This window comes from Chiloscyllium punctatum, chromosome 45 (assembly GCF_047496795.1).
Source record: "Chiloscyllium punctatum isolate Juve2018m chromosome 45, sChiPun1.3, whole genome shotgun sequence".
Lineage (NCBI taxonomy): Eukaryota > Metazoa > Chordata > Chondrichthyes > Orectolobiformes > Hemiscylliidae > Chiloscyllium > Chiloscyllium punctatum.
This window is the reverse complement of record NC_092783.1, coordinates 63963834-63981716: the sequence shown is the minus strand read 5'-3', so window position 1 is coordinate 63981716 and position 17883 is coordinate 63963834. Positions and strand designations below refer to the sequence as shown.

The 17883-nt window shown below is 43.0% G+C and overlaps 1 protein-coding gene across 4 annotated transcripts in view; it reads left to right on the top strand.

Annotated features, from left to right (window-relative positions):
- Positions 1 to 17883, top strand: part of mdfi (MyoD family inhibitor) — a 99148-nt gene that overhangs the window by 33187 nt on the left and 48078 nt on the right. For 3 of the 4 annotated variants that reach the window (XM_072563943.1, XM_072563944.1, XM_072563945.1), the window contains exon 3: positions 8688 to 8807. The exons of the other annotated variant lie outside the window; for it this stretch is intronic. In XM_072563943.1, coding sequence (XP_072420044.1) covers positions 8688 to 8807 — 120 coding nt within the window. The remainder of the gene's footprint in view (positions 1 to 8687; positions 8808 to 17883) is intronic. 4 annotated transcript variants of the gene reach the window in all.

Genomic DNA, 17883 nt, shown 5'->3' with positions numbered 1-17883 from the left:
TTAGAGAGACATGGGCCATGTTTAGTTTGGGAACATGGTCAGTGTAGACTGGTTGGACCAAAAGGTCTGTTTCCTTGCTGGATGACTCTATGACTGTGCCTGCAACATATGAAAAATCACATATTTTTGAGATAAAAAGGGACTTCCAGACCTACAGAATGAAATCTCAGGCCTTCAACACAGATTCCTAGACATTGAAACTTCAAGAAGGGAAATGATGCCCCATTGTTATTAACAGGAGCCAACTATCTGCACAGCATCTTCCCAACAGTGCCCAGGGAACATTAATATAAACATTGTGCATTGAGACAAAAACACCAAACCTCAGAAACAGCCAATCAAAAGATGGTTCGTCAATTACAAGTAGCCTGTGGGCTGGAAGGCAATGGCTTAGTGATATTATTACTCATCTCAGGGAGATAATGGACTTGAATGTGTAGCTGGGGAACTGGTGCAGGAAGCAAAGATTTAAATTGTTGGATCACTGGGGTATGTTTAGCGGTCAGGATAAATTATACAAGAGGGACGGGTTGCAAGTTTATAGATGGGGGACCAGCATTCTGGCAGGTAGGTTTGCCACTGCAACACAGCTGCGTTTAAACTAAATAGCGGGGGGGAGGGAACAAACTGGAAGTTTAAGAAGAAAGTTAAAGGGAAAGTTAGGACAAGAGAAATCAAGAAAGACAACGGAATCAATGGAGCAGAAAATTGAAAAAAGGATCACGTCATAAGATCAAGTGAACTAGGGATTGATAGGAAGGGTGAGGGGAGTAACAAATTAAAAATATTATATGTGAATGCACGAAGCATTAGAAATAAGATGGATGAGCTTGAGGCTCATTTGGAAATTGGCAGTTACGATGTTGTGGGGATAACTGAGATGTGGCTCCAAGTAGACAGGGCCAGGGAAATGAATATTCAAGGCTATACGTGCCATCGTAAGGACACAATGACTGCAGAGGGGGTGGGGTGGCCCTGTTGGTAAGGAATGATGTTCAGTCCCTTGCGCTGGGGGACCTAGAATCAGGAGGTGTAGAGTCAGTATGGATAGAGCTGAGAAATTCTAAGGGAAGAAAGACCCTAATGGGAGTTATCTGTAGGCCCCCAAACAGTAGTCTGGATGTAGTATGTAAATTGAATAAGGAGCTGAAATTGGCCTGTTGCAAAGATATTACTACAGTTGTTATGGGGGATTTCAACATGCAGGTAGAATCAGGATGGTACTGAACCCCAAGAAAGGGAGTTTGTAGAGTGCCTCCGAGATGGATTCTTAGAACAGCTTGAGCTGGAGCCTACCAGGGAGAAAGCAATCCTGGATCTGGTATTGTGCAACGAACCGGATTTGATCAGGGACCTCATAGTAAGGGAGCCATTAGGAGGTAGTGATCACAATACAATAAGCTTTAATCTGCAGTTTGAAAGGGAGAGGGTAGAATTGGAAGTGACAATATTTCAATTGAATAAAGGGCACTATGAAGTTATGAAGGAGGAGCTGGCCAAAGTTCAATGGTGCAATACCCTAGCAGGGATGGCAGTGGAACAACAGTGGCAGGTATTTCTGGGTATAATGCAGAAGATGTAGGATCAGTTCATTCCAAAAAGGAAGAAAGATCCTAAGGGGTGGCAGGGGTGGCTGTGGCTGACGAGGGAAGCTAAGGACCATATAAAGACAAAAGGGAAAAAGTATAACATAGCAAAGAGGAGTGGGAAATTGGAGGACTGGGAAGCTTTTAAAGAACAACAGAGGATAACTAAAAAGGAAATACTCAAAGAAAAAATAAGGTACGAAGGTAAACTGGCCAAAACTGTAAAGGAGGATAGTAAAGGCTTCTTTAGGTATGTGAAAAGAAAAAAAATGGTTAAGACTAAAATTGGGCCCTTGAAGACAGAAACGGGTGAATTTATTACGGGGAACAAAGAAATGGCAGAAGAGTTGAATTGGTACTTTAGATCTGTCTTCACTGGGGAAGACACAAGCAATCTCCCAGATGTAATAGTGGCTGAAGGACCTGAACTGAAGGGAATTTATATTCGGCAGGAAATGGTGTTGGAGAGACTGTTAGGTCTGAAGGCTGGTAAGTCCCCGGGACCTGATGGTCTGCATCCCAGGGTACTGAAGGAGGTGGCTCGAGAAATCATGGATGCATTGGTAATCATTTTCCAATGTTCTATAGTTTCAGGATCAGTTCCTGAGTATTGGAGGGTGGCTAATGTTGTACCACTTTTTAAGAAAGGAGGGAGAGAGAAAACAGAGAATTATAGACCAGTTAGTCTGACCTCAGTGGTGGGAAAGATGCTGGAGTCTATTATAAAGGCCGAAATTACGTCACATCTGGATAGCAGTAACAGGATAGGTCAGAGTCAGCATGGATTTATGAAGGGGAAGTCATGCTTGACTAATCTTCTGGAATTTTTTGAGGATGTAACTCTGAAGATGGACGAGGGAGATCCAGTGGATGTAGTGTACCTGGACTTTCAGAAAGCCTTTGATAAAGTCCCACATAGGAGGTTAGTGAGCAAAATTAGGGCACATGGTATTAGGGGCAAAATACTGACATGGATTGGAAATTGGTTGGCTGACAGGAAACAAAGAGTAGTGATAAACGGCTCCCTTTCGGAATGGCAGGCGGTGACCAGTGGTGTGCCGCAGGGATCAGTGCTGGGACCGCAGCTTTTTACAATGTACATTAATGATATAGATGAAGGTATTAAAAGTAATATTAGCAAGTTTGCTGATGACACAAAGCTGGGTGGCAGGGTGAAATGCGAGGAGGATGTTAGGAGAATACAGGGTGTCTTGGACAGGCTAGGTGAGTGGACGGATGCATGGCAGATGCAGTTTAATGTGGATAAATGTGCAGTTATCCACTTCGGTAGCAAGAACAGGAAGACAGATTACTACCTAAATGGAGTCAAGTTAGGTAAAGGGGAAGTACAATGAGGTCTGTGTGTTCTTGTATATCAGTCAGTGAAAGCAAGCATGCAGATACAGCAGGCAGTGAAGAAAGCTAATGGCATGCTGGCCTTCATAACAAGAGGAATTGAGTATAGAAGCAAAGAGGTCCTTCTGCAGCTGTACAGGGCCCTGGTGAGAGCGCACCTGGAATATTATGCACAGTTCTGGTCTCCAAATTTGAGGAAAGACATTCTTGCTATTGAGGGAGTGCAGCGTAGGTTCACGAGGTCAATTCCCGGAATGTCGGGACTATCTTACGCTGAAAGATTGGAGCGACTGGGCTTGTACACCCTTGAGTTTTGAAGACTGAGAGGGGATCTGATTGAAACATATAAGATTATTAAAGGATTGGACACTCTGGAGGCAGGAAGCATGTTTCCGCTGATGGGTGAGTCCCAAACCAGAGGACACAGTTTAAAATTAAGGGGTAGGCTACTTAGAACAGAGTTGAGGAAAAACTTCTTAACCCAGAGAGTGGTGGGTGTATGGAATGCTCTGCCCCAGAAGGCTGTGGAGGCCAAGTCTCTGGATACTTTCAAGAAAGAGCTGGATAGAGCTCTTAGGGATAGTGGGATCAAGGGTTATGGGGATAAGGCAGGACCTCAATACTGATTGAGGATGATTAGCCATGATCATATTGAATGGTGGTGCTGGTTCGAAGGGCAGAATGGCCTATTCCTGCACCTATTGACTATTGCCATCTATTAATCTAGAGACCCAGGCAACATTCAATTTAAAAAAACGAAAGTAAGAGTCTAATGATGACCACAAAACTATTGTCAATTGTTGTAAAAAACCCCATCTGGTTCACTAAGGCTCTTTAGGGAAGGAATACTTACCTGGTCTGGCCTACATGTGACTCCAGACCCACAACAACGTGTTTGACTCTTGAGTGCCCTCTTGGCAATTAGGTATGGGCAATAAATGCTGGCCTAGCCTCATCCCACAAATGAATAAAAAATCTTAAAACTCTAATTCCCTTATAAAAGTCACGAGACTCCTATAAGAGCATAGGATTGCTCTCTCATTAACGAGAGATAACTGGTGATGGTTTAACCTGAGGGTCACCATGTGTCAGGTCAGGGGAGGTGATGAGAACAAGATCGTTCATGGTCGCCTCAGTCTGTGTGGGAATTAAACCCATGTTGTTGGAATTAACCCAGTATTGCAAATCAGCCATCCAGCCAACTGAGCTAACTAACCACTGCCCTTTACACACTCACACATACAGAGAGACACAGACTGAGCTGGAGGGAAAAATGACATGGTGTTAGGGGTGGAGGGAAAACTGGGAAACCAGCTGTGTGGTTCCTGTTCACAGGGATTGCTAAGATGATTGTTATGATTCTTGAGCTGGTCAGATGCGGGCCTCCTTCTCTGAAGGATTCCATTGGTTTTCAAGAGGCACACAGGGGCTACCGCATTCACAAAAGGTCTTTGACTTATCTATTAAAAATCACAGCTTATAGCTGAAGGAAACAGAAACTATTTTTTTTGTCTTAACAACCCTGGCCAACATTTATTACCTGTCCCTAACTGCTCTGAGAAGGTGATGGTGAGGTGCCTTCTTAAACCACTGCAGTCCACCTGCCATAGGTTGACCCACAATGCCAATATCCTTTTTCTGCACATCTAATTACTGTTCAATTATATTCCTATTCTGTACTTCATCATATTTCCTTACTCCAGTGATTAACCCCTGCTTTTGTTGAAAGACTACCTGTTGCAGTTTTACTCACAAACTAGTTTTATCTCTGCACCATGTTGCAGATTTTCCTGTCCATGCATGTTTTTCCCTCCAGAGATTCACAAAATTCAAATGAGTGAACAGAGATCGTACCTGGCTCATCAGAGGAACTGCCTTTCCCAATCTGATCCTTTCTGATTTCCTCAAACAATTTGCAATTTAGTTTTATTTATATCCTTGTATTAATATAGGTCAGGTCAGGTTCTGGCTCTACTGCCTGTGTTGTGCTGTGTGATTCTCTGATTTATATGTTAATAACAAACAGCAGCTTGTGTACTGACACCTGGAGACTGGATTCAGACAGCTTCATGCTCAGACTCATGTTTGAGGTTAAATGACTCATTGCTCACACACAACCTCCCCATTTACATTGGTTTATTTATGTTTTGGTTACAATTCCACAAGTGTCAGCCTTCTGAGTGTTGGGACTAGAAAACAGATAAATATCAAGAATGTAAGCATGAATCTGTCTGTGTTGCCTCAGTCCACAGACACTTCCCACAGCAGCAGAGCGTAGGCTGCAGAGAGTGAAGATAAAACATACAGAAGCATGAAGAATTACAGAAAGCCTACAATACAGAAGCAGACCAATAGGCCCATTATGCTAATGTCTGTGTCTAGAATCCACCTGAACCTCCTTTCACCCGTCTCATTTATCCCACTAATCCCACCCTATCCCATGCATAGTTGTTCTCATCCTGCCCCCATGACCTTTCATGTCAGGTTTAATCCTAAATTTTCCTGTCAGTTCCAGGTTGTTTCCCTCCTTGCAATTTGAATCTTGATTCTTTTCTGGTACAGAACATTGGGTCTCCATCTTTTAACAGACTAACCATCCTTCCTTACTTTATGTTAGAACGTTTGTGGAGAAGCCTTGGTACTCTCTGGTGTTGAGACCATTAGCAGTTGGATTTCTGCTTGGATCGGGATAGGCTAAATTTTTGGTCCATTTCTTTGCCCATTGGAATTATCAGCCAAGGTGGATCTTGGCACAGAACATACCTGTCCACAGACTGATGGGTAGGGGCAGTCAAACCAACTGAAACATTGGCCGATAATTCCTGCAATAATTCAAGATGCAAGCAATGCCCTTTGTCCCTGGAGATTAATGTTTGGCAAAGACCATTTTGGGTGATTTGAGAGCTGTGCAGTCCATTCTATTTCCCAAACTATGAGCCGTCTCTGACTGTTTATTCCACACAAACCGAAGGCAGGGACATTTCTGAATGATTTGAGTCGCAGGTGTGTTTCTTTACAGTTCGCACCAAAGAGTTTTGTAGACCAAATAAACTATTTTTAGACTTTCTCTATTCTATTGAATGTTTTTGGCTCTTTTTGGAAGTTGCACAGTGTTGCAGTTTTCTCAGTCAGGGTGAGATGATTCCTGGTGTTAACATATGAACTGGTTTTACTGAGGTATTTGTATTGCTGCAGAAGTGGCAAGGCTTGGAAATAAACACGGGTTGGTTTGAGTTTCACTGAAACTTAAACTTCACACAGAGATTTGATATTAATATCACAAGGACAGAGAGCCTTTATTATGGATTGCGTTCCCCTCCCCTCCCCCGCCCCTCCCCCAACCCCCAACTCCCCTTGGCAGCCAAACTAGTCTTTAACTTGAACCATAACATCAAAAGGATTCATCCAACCGCAGACTATTTCCAATCATTTATCCTGTCTTACCTCACCCACAGACTGACTGATGGACTGTAATTAAACAAATGAACTTGTCATTTCTACAGTAGGAATGTCACAAAGTACATTACAATTGATAAAGTTAAAAATCACACAATGCCAGGTTATAGTCCAACAGGTTTATTTGGAAGCACTAGCTTTCGGAGCACTGCTCCTTCATCAGGTGGTTGTGGAAAATAACACAATACAGCACAGAATTTATAGCAAAAGATTACAGTGTTGTGCAACTGAAATAATATATTGAACTAACCTGGATATGTAAATCCCAGAACTTTTACATATTAATGAACCAAAACCAGCAACTCATTCTAAAAGATGAGAGACTTAACAACAATCTAGATTTGTTCAATATATCATTTCAGTTACATGTCACTGTAATCTTTTGCTATAAATTCTGTGTCTTATGATCTTATTCTCCACAACCACCTGATGAAGGAGCAGCGCTCCGAAAGTTAGTGCTTCCAAATAAACCTGTTGGACTATAACCTGGTGTTGTGTGATTTTTAACATTGTCCATCCCAGTCCAACACCAGCCCCTCCACATCCTGGTTACAATTGAGAAGCTGGTCAGTAAACACAGTCACCGTTGTAATGATGGAAATACAGCATATAATTTAGCTACAAACAGAAATGTGGTCCATAAGACCATAAGATATAGGAGTGGAAGTAAGGCCATTCGGCCCATCGAGTCCACTCCGCCATTCAATCATGGCTGATGGGCATTTCAACTCCACTTACCCATAGCCCTTAATTCCTTGTGACATCAAGAATTTATCAATCTCGGCCTTGAAGACATTTAACGTCCCAGCCTCACTGCACTCTGTGGCAATGAATTCCACAGGCCCACCACTCTCTGGCTGAAGAAATGTCTCCGCATTTCTGTTCTGAATTTACCCCCTCTAATTCTAAGGCCGTGTCCACGGGTCCTAGTCTCCTCGCCTAATGGAAACAATTTCCTAGCGTCCACCCTTTCCAAGCCATGTATTATCTTGTAAGTTTCTATTAGATCTCCCCTTAATCTTCTATACTCCAATGAATACAATCCCAGGATCCTCAGCCATTCCTCGTATGTCAGACCTACCACTCCAGGGATCACCCATGTGAATCTCCGCTGGACACGTTCCAGTGCCAGTATGTCCTTCCTGAGGTGTGGGGACCAAAACTGGACACAGTACTCCAAATGGGGCCTAACCAGAGCTTTATAAAGTCTCAGTAGCACAACGGTGCTTTTATATTCCAACCCTCTTGAGATAAATGACATCATTGCATTCGCTTTCTTAATCATGGACTCAACCATCATGTTTACCTTTCGAGAATCTTCGACTAGCACTCCCAGATCCCTTTGTACTTTGGCTTTGTGAATTTTCTCACCACTTAGAAAGTAGTCCATGCTTGTATTCTTTTTTCCAAAGTGCAAGACCTCACATTTGCTCACATTGAATTCCATCAGGCATTTCCTGGACCACTCTCCCAACCTGTCTAGATCCTTCTGCAGCCTCCCCACTTCCTCAGTACTACCTGCCTGTCCACCTAACTTCATATAATCGGCAAACTTCGCTAGAATGCCCCCAGTCACTTCATCCAGATCATTAATATATAATGCGAACAGCTGTGGCCCCAGCACCGAACCCTGCGGGACACCGCTCATCACCGGCTGCCATTCTGAAAAAGAACCTTTTATCCCAACTCTCTGCCTTCTGTTAGACAGCCAATCCTCAATCCACATCAGTCGCTCACCTCGAACACCATGGATCCTCACCTTGCTCAGCAGCCTCCCGTGTGGCACCTTATCAAAGGCCTTTTGGAAGTCTAGATAGACCACATCCACTTGGTTTCCCTGGTCTAACCTACTTATCACCTCTTCAAAGAATTCCAACAGGTTTGTCAGGCACACCCTCCCCTTACTAAATCCATGTTGACTTGTTCTAATCCGACCCTGCTCTTCCAAGAATTTAGAAACCTCATCCTTAATGATGGATTCTAGAATTTTACCAACAACTGAGGTTAGGCTAACTGGCCTATGATTTTCCATCTTTCGTCTTGATCCTTTCTTGAACAAGGGAGTTACAACAGCGATCTTCCAATCATCCGGGACTTTCCCTGACTCCAGTGACTTTTGAAAGATCTCAACCAATGCCTCTGCTATTTCCTCAGCCACCTCCCTCAGAACTCTAGGATGTAGCCCATTGGGGCCAGGAGATTTATCAATTTTAAGACCTTTAAGGTCACGATAAGATAGTGTGTTTTGAGTATGATTGATTGTGACAAAGGATTCATTCTTTGTTGCAGACGATGGGAATGAAGGAGCAAAAGATTATTTGTTGTCAAGAGAAGATACTGCAGCATTCCCACAACAGACATCTTCCCAAGAGGTTAGAGGTCACAGTTCAATGGGAGATGCTATAACAGGTGAGTTCAATTAGTTAGCAAAATGGGGAGTTCGCTGAAATTCAAAACATGCCATAATCCTCAAATCGCCGAGATGGAAAACAAAATTGTTGTTCCTGATTTTCAAAAGATTTCAGCTGGAGGTATTGAAATGGGGAGATGATGGTGCCATGGTAATGTCACTGCATCAGGAATAAAGAAGTTCAGAGTAAGGCTCTGGGACATGGATTGGAATCCTCCCATCACAGCTGGTGAAATCTAAACTCAAACAATCAATTGGCCTGCAGTTGAAAGCTAGTCTCAGTGAAGGTGACCATAGAGTGAACCTTGTGTTTTCTCAGTTGGGTGCAAGTTGAATTGAGTTTTCTGGAATGTATTTTGCTGTGAGACCTAGCCTCATATCTTATCAAACTCATCTCATTAACTATCACCTCGGCCCTAGGGTGCTCCTCTTGTCTGACCTCTTACCCATTCCACCATGTTCTATATGCAGAATAACTTGGCACTGCCAAACTGTCCTGCAATGGACCGACAGCCCTGTTGCTGGTGCCATGTTTAAAGGCCCATTGAGCACATGGAGAAGCCCTGTCAGTCTGGAGCTGCCCTCCACAGTTCCTGCAAACAGGGCAGAGGAGATAAATAGGCACCCCTCCATATGGACACAGACATAAAGGTCCTGGTGAAGGGGTGGAGTACAGTCCTGTTGTCCTTCTTCCCCCAGCATCTGTGGAGACCGAATCAGAGTTAATATTTCCAGTCCAGTGATTCTTCTTTAGATGCTGCCAGACCTGCGAGTTTCTCCAGCAGTTTCTGTTTTAGTTGCAGCCCTGTGGGAGCCTGGCATCTCTGACTGAGGGGGGCGATGTGCAGAAATGCAGGGATGGAGTGAGACTCAGAGAGAGTGAGCGCTCTGACAGGGAGTGACAATCCCACATGGAGATACAGCCTGGGCCAGTCCCTGGGCTGGGGGGATTTGGGGGCTTTGGGTATCCCTAAGCTCACAGTTTAGTTGCTGTAGCATTACAGTGAGAGTTACTGGGGCAGTCCAAGGGGCAGCATTGAAGGGCAGAGTGGCCTCTAAGTGGCCTCCAGAAATGTGACAGGAAGGTTGTTATGGGCTGGCACATGCCATAGAATCATAGAATCCTTACAGTGTGGAAGCAGGATGTTCGGCCCATCTAATCCACACCCTGAAGAGTATTCCACTCAGATCCAAACCTCCTACTATGTCCGAGTAACCCTGCATTTACAATGGGTAACCCACCGAGCCTGCACATCCCTGGACTTTGGGAGGAAACGGGGGACACTCAGGGTAAACCCATGCAGACACGGGAGAATGTGCAAACTCCACACAGACAGTCACTCAAGGGTGGAATCAAACCCAGATCCCTAGTGCTGTGAGGCAGCAGTGCTAACCACTGAGCCACCGTGCCACACATGTCGGACGCTAACATCATTGGATGTGGTGTATGTGTGACCAATGCCCTGAGATGTTGGTACCTAGTTTCCAACAGCGAGGGTCACCAGGTACCCAATTTGATTTCTACACCGAGAACTATCAATGTCAAGTTTGCTCAGCAAATTTGGTAATATGGGAAGCTGAATATTCAGAAGGTGAGTTGAGGTGTTAATAAAGCATATAACAAGTGCTAGTCCCCCTCAAACTGGCAACACGCCTCTGCTGAGGAAGATATTCACCTCACCACTTGTGAAAATCAGAAAGGATGCAGACAGCTGCTTCTGGAATTCTCAGGGGATTTTCCCACCACTGTCCATTCAAGCCCTCATACGATTCCATCCACAATGGACTATCACCGTTAGTTGCAGAAACCTAATCAGAGCAAGAACTCTTATCTGCCCTCCGAAATGGTCGAGCAAGCCATTCATTTCAATGGCAATTTGCTTGCCTTGCCAGTGGTGCCTGATTAAAACAAGATTTCATATACTCCCCCAATAGCCACCTGTCATGTAATTTTATGCTGTCCAATACTGAGGATGCTGTCTGCTGCTGAGATACAGTTCCATAAACTCTCTGGTACTTTCTCCAAGCAGCTTTCCCCCATCAGTGCCCTTTGACAAGATATTGATTATGGGCTGGGAATCAAAGTGAAATTGAATTATAAGATATTGGATCAGAAGTAGGCCATTCAGCCCATCAAGTCAATAAGATGCTGGATGATCTGAGCATCCCCTACTCCACTTTCCCACCTTTTCTCCATAACACTTGATTCCCTTCTGATTAAAAATCTGTCTATCTCAGCCTTAAATATACTGTACTTAACAACCTCAAGAGACTTCTGCAGAAGGATTCCACAGATTCACTGCCCTCTGAGAGAAGAAACTCCTCCTTATTTCTGTCTTAACTGAGCTAACTCCTCTTCAGCTGAGAGTTTTCCCTCTGGTCCTAGAGTCTTCCACAAAAAGAAGCAACCTTTCGGCATCTACCCTGGCAAGCCACCAAAGAATCTTAGATGTTTCAATAAAGTCACCTTGTCCAGTGAGTACTGGGTCAACCGCCTCAACCTCTCCTCATAAAACAATCCCTCCATGACTGGTTTCAGTCAGGTGAACCTGTTCTGGGCTGCCTCTAGTGCCAGTATATCTTCCCCTAGGTCAGTGGCCCAGATTGTTCACTGTATTCTTGCTGTGGTCAAACCAATGCTTTGACAAACCTCCCTGCTCGTTGCCTTTGAAGGAAAAGCCAGTATTTCATTTGCCATTCCTATTACCCTCTAAACTTGGGTACAAGCTTTTCGTGTCTCATCTTCAAAGACTCCTGAAATCCTTCTGTGCTGCAGTTTTCTGCAGTCTTTCCCCATTTAAATAATAATCAACTCTTCTATTCTTCCTTCTAAATTCCATAACCTCACATTTCTCTACATTACATTCCATTTGCCAAGTTTCTGCCCCTCACTGAACCCTGTCTGTATCCCTGTGTAGACTCTTTGTACCATCCTCACCCCTTGCCTTCCCATCTACTTTTGTATCATCCACAAATTGGCAACAGTACCTCACTCTTTGTAATCATCAATATATATTGTAAATAATTGCGGCCCCAGCACTGTATCCTGCTGAGGTTTGCTAGTTGCAGGTTGCAATTCTGAAAATGCCCCCTTTATCCCAACTCTCTGTCTTCAGTCAGTCAGTCAGTCCTGGTGATGCCTTGGCAGTGAAAGAATTTTCTGTGAGAAAGCTGGACAAAATAATTCAAAGCAGTTTAAAGAAGCTGTTTTACTCTAAAGTACTCTTTAGTATTTAGTATCTTTGACTGCCAACATATGGCTTCTATTGCTAAATGGCAATATCACAAGTTCCACAATGGTTTGCACTGAAAGCGACAGAAACAAACTGAATTTTCCTCAGTCCAAAAGCATCAACACCAGCAGGACAGATGGCCGTGTAGCTATCGGGAGTGTTGATGGTGATTTCAAAGTACAACCATCACATGAACAAAGAGGATCCTTGACCTAACTTAGAATTAAATCGCATTGTATTTTAAAGAGACACCAGAAGGGTTAATGATGGCAGGGAAAGCAGTGGGACCATGATGATGACAATGAAAGAAGTGCAGCAAGCATTCAAAACAGGAAAGGTTCTTGGACCCAATACATCTTCCAGTTTCATGGATCAGTTTACCCTATCCCTCCAGACTCCACCCCACAACTCCATCTTTTCCCCATATCCCTCAGATGCACCAACATATTTTTCTGTTATATATATCAACTTGACCAGCCTGGAGAAAGCACGAGAACGGACATTGACTCGGTGAATGACTGTGAATGACTTGGAGGGGAACCTGCAGGCAGTGGTGTTCCCATGTATCTGCTGCCCTTACCTTCAAGTTGGAAGTAGTTATGGGTTATGGAGGGTGCTATCTCAGGAATTTTGGTGAATTTCTACAGAGCAACTTGTAGATTGCATTAACTGCTGCTACTGAGCATCAGTGATGAAGAGAGTGGACGCTTGTGGATGTGGTGCCAATTCTATTAAAGATCAATGATATTGCTGTGAATCTGAAGTCAGATATAGGCCAGACCAGGTAAGAATGGCAGATTTCCTTCACTGAAGGTCATTAGTGAGCCAGATGCGTTTTTCCAACAATTGACAATAGTTTTATGGTCATCAGCAAATTCTTAATTCCAGGTATTTTTTAATGAATTCAAATACCATCACCTACCATTCAAACCTGGATCCCCAGAATATTAGCTGAGTTTCTGATTATTGGTCTGTCAATAATACCATTAGAGTATTAACTCCCCCAAAAAAGATGTAGGGAGATTTTCCTGGATGTAGTGAAGGAGGTTCCCTTCTTGATTATGAAATGACAAATCCAGCTACACGTTAAATACAAAGTTTCACATCTTCATGCGTAAGAGTTGTCAATTTTCAGATCAGTTTTCAGTCCAAAACAATGAGTCTGTTAAATATTTTACAGCTCACCTTCAGCCTCTCCTGAGCGTTTCCTTTTAATATGGCAGTGATTTGCTCTGGATATTATTTCCAGCAGAGAATCCCAGCAATCAATGAAGACCATACCTGTCTGAATCCCCAGTTGATCAGTCACCAGTCCAACCAGATACTGGGCAGAAACTCCAGGAGGAAATTAGGTTTCTGTGTCTGGGTTATACACTTGGGGAGAATGGTGGATAAGGCCACTTACAAAGGCCACAGTGTCCAGTTGAAACTTGGGTTGCTGACAACTTCAATTCAGTAGTGTTGGTTATGAAACAGTGGCACAGATGGTGATACATAGAAAATTGTTTATTGTTTAATCTGGGTCTCATTAACTTTGCTTTGAATTGCATTCATTCTATCATACCAATCTGTGCGAATACACCCTGTTCCCAAAATATGCTTCTTTTTAATGTAGCTGTATTTGGCAAGCAACCTGAATGAATTGCTTCACTATTATTACATTTCCCAGTTGGTGGTAAGTGGGAACTTGCCAGTCTAAAGGCACACAGTGTGCGTCATAGAGGCGATGTCACGGCATTAGCTGGAGGTAGACCGTGGGGTGCACTGCAATGAAATATGCCTTAAAAACAGATTTCATTTAAAGGGCAAAACTAACGTTACTGTCTCTGATTGGTCATCACCAATGAGGGACCATATATAAATGATTACTGGTGAGGTAAAATTGACATTGAACAAATGTAGGGATTGGTATTTGGAGTAGGTTATTGAAGTAATGAGCCCCAAATAACTGCTTGATCAACCAAAGGAATGGGATATATAAATAAATAACTCATGTTGTGGTCTAATAATGTCACATCTGATAGAAATCAGGATTTGGGATTTGTGTGGGTTCCAAGCTGAGAAAGTGCTCTCCCTGAAACATCATTGCCTTTTTATTTATTTTTATTTACCCAAAGCTGGGGTGTGGCTGGAACCACACTCAAAGGCAATGCAGAAGCTGGTGTTCAAATGCAGTGAAAAATAGGCTACACATTCTTCTGTAGATGATGCTGGGTTTTATTGATGACAATCCAAAAGCATTGGGGTCCAGCTTTCTCATGCCAGCAGGTTTTTTTTAAATTTCTAGATTTTATTAAACTGAATTCAAATTCTCACAATAGAATTAAAAATCACTTTCACTGGATAATTATTTTAGCCATCTGCATTACTGAACACTATCATATTTCTCTCTGTAACCTGTACTTGGAATAGTTGGGTGACGCAATTTTTTGCAATACTTTCACCTTCAGTCTGAATCCAACCCAGAGTGACAAATGAACTAACCAAAGCAGAAATTGCTGGAAAAGCTCAGCAGGTCTGGCAGCATCTGTGGAGAGAAATCAGAGTTTCGGGTCCAGTGAGCCTTCCTCAGAACACAGATATTGCCAGACCTGCTGAGCTTTTCCAGTAATATCTGCTTTTGTTTCTGATTTACAGCATCACCAGCTCTTTTGGTTTTATTGACAAGTGAAGAATCTCTTCTCTCAGCTTACTGTACAGGTCTCACATGGAAAACTATTATCAATTAACTGTATGAAAATAAGTGGTTGAGAAAAAAAAACACCAGAACTCAAGGTTGGTAGATGTAGTCCCTGAGATATTGAAGTAAGTCAGAGAAGTAGCAGTATATAGGAAGTGCTGGTAAAATATGTCAGTGGCCCTTAGGATTTAAAATTGTACGATTAACTATTACATTCCTGGTGTAATGCTTCCTGTCAGGCTGAAGTGAAGAGGTAGGTCAGTTAGTCTGACATCAGTTGTGGGCAAACACTCAGAGTAAATGAACAAGCACTTTGAATTTCCTGAGGCTTAATCGAAGATGGGCAGTGAGGAATTATTACAGGGTTGATGTATTTAATTAATGTAATCCTGTTTATGAAGTAATGACTGTGTGGAGAAAGGACAATCAAGTAAATGTGGATCTGCTGAAATGATTCAGTAGGATGTCACTGAGATTATGAAAAGTCATTCACACAAGCAATGTTTAAAGAAAAAGAACAGAATGTGTGGAATATTGGGTGACACAGTGGATCAAGAGTTGGGTTTAAATAGAACCACAGAGTGGCTAAAGCCCAGAAGGAATGTCCTAAACATGCATGCTGGCTCTCTGCAAGAGAAACTCAGCTAGTCTCAGTCTTGACCCCTTTCTTACAGTCTTGCTAGTCTTTTCCCTTCAAGCACTTAAAGGACGCTCACCTGAAGACTATAATAAAATCTATCTCCATCATCTTTTCAGATGATGTACTTTAGATTTTAGTCACTGTCTGTCTCAAATTGAGCGGAGTAGAACATTTTTTACTTTGTTTTGATTTAATTTATTATTTTCACACGTACCTAGGTAGAGTGAAAAGTTTTGTGTGCAGTACAAGCAGATTGTATAGGAGTTAATACGATGTTGCCTATTATTTTCAAGTTTAAATTGGCTTTGGGCAAGACTGGTTAAATATGTTGACGGCATCAAAATAGTGAATTTGGCAAAGATAGAAAATCACAAAAATGACAAAGATAGAGCGAGCAGAATGGGACAGGTCAATACCAGGGAAAATTGAAAGTAGCAAAGTGATGCCTCTGTGGTTGGAAAACAAAGAGGAAGGAATATGCATTCACATGAAAATGGGAATACTGAATCTGAAAGTTCAAATTCACCAAGTCCCTGAAAGTGCAAATTCAGGTAAATGTAGCCATTAAATGGACATTAGTTTTTTGGCTCCAATAACAAAGGTAATCAGAAAAAAAAACATGGTAAAATTATGCAAGGCACTGGCTCAGCAACAGATAGAGCAGTTTTTAGCACTCTGTTATATGGTAAAGGTAAAGTCAGAGACTAACAACAATCCCCCATTAGACAGAGAGAACCTTCGGCACTTTAGCCTGAGGAATCAGCATACCTCAGGAGAGGGGGGGGAAGAAGTTCAGAAGGACAGTCTGTCATGGTAGCCTCTGCCAGTGTGGGAATTGAACCCACTCTATTCATATTATTCTGCATTACAATCAGCTGTCCAGCCAACTGAGCTAACCAATCCCAGCCTGTTGAGGGTGGCTCAGTGGTTAGCACTGCTGCCACACAGCACCAGTCACCTGGGTTCAATTCCTGCTTTGGGTGACTGTCTGTGTGGAGTTTGCATCTTCTCCCACATTGGTGTGAGTTTCCTCCAGGTGCTGTGGTTTCCTCCCTCAATCACAAAGATGCGCAGGTCAGGTGAAGTGGCCTTGCTAAATTGCCAATAGTGTTAGATGCATTAGTCAGGGATAAATAAACGCTAGAGCAATGAGTCTGAATGGGTTACTCTTCGGAGGGTCGGTGTGGACTTGTTGTGTCGAAGGGCCTGTTTCCACACTGTAGGGAATCTGATCTAAAGCCATTGAGAGGAAATCGTGTAGACTGCAGTGCAATAGACAGAAACCTAGAGGTCATGGGGAAAGGCTTGAAAGACAGGCACAGTCTCTATTGGAACAGCGAATCAGATGAGACTTAATGGACTATTTCAGAATGATTAAATATTTGGATTAATAAGGAAAGATAGTTTTCTTCTTCTTGGGGCATCACCGATGAGAAGGTCCTCAATTTAAAGAGACCAAGTAGATAGATTCTGACAAATACGTTTTATGTGATACATTATTGAAGAATCGGAGCGGCAGTAGTAATCATTCTGTAGACACGGCAGCAGTAATCAATCTGTAGGAGTGGCAGTAGTCCATTCAGCCCCTTGACCCTATTTTGCCATTCTATATCATGACTGACCATCTAACTCAATGTCATAGTCCCATGTCATCCCCATATCCCATGATGTCATCAGTAACTAGAAAGCTATCAATCTCTGCCTTGAACCTTTTCCATGATTGAACTTCCACAGCCCTCTGGGTAGGGAATTCCAAAGATTCACCTTCCTCTGAGGGAAGAAATTCATCCTCATCTCACCCTAAATAGTTTCTCCTTTATTCTGAGACTGTCTCCCTTGGTTCTACATCCCACAACCAAGGATAAATATCTTTCCACTTCAACCCTATCTAGCCCGGGTGGTACGGTGGCACAGTGGTTAGCACTGCTGCCTCATAGCACCAGAGACCTGGGTTCAATTCCCGCCTCGGGCGACTGTGTGGAGTTTGCACATTCTCCCCGTGTGTGCGTGGGTTTCCTCCAGGTGCTCCGGTTTCCTCCCACAGTCCAAAAATGTGCAGATTAGGTGAATGGGCCATGCTAAATTGCCTGTAGTGTTAGGTGAAGGGATAAATGGAGGGGAATGGGTCTGAGTGGATTGCTCTTTGGAAGGTCAGTGTGGACTCAATCTTCTAAATGCCAGAGAATCTTTCATCATAGGATGAAAGGATAGATCAATAGTAACATCGTATTGTGCTGACACCTACCACTAGTTGTCTGGCTCATTGGTCCTGTATCTAAAGGATGCTAGAAGAAAGGGATTAGAACCGAGAGTGTGGTGCTGGAAAAGCACAGCTGATCAGGCAGCGTCCGATGAGCAGAGTCAACATTTTGAGCATAATCTGATGAAGAGCACATGCTCCAAACGTCGACTCTGATGTTGCCTGACCGGCTGTGCCTTTCCAACATCACACTCTTTGACTCTAATGGATACTGTAAAGTTTCAGCAGTGTGTCTTTATTGTACAGTATAGGAGTTGGAAAG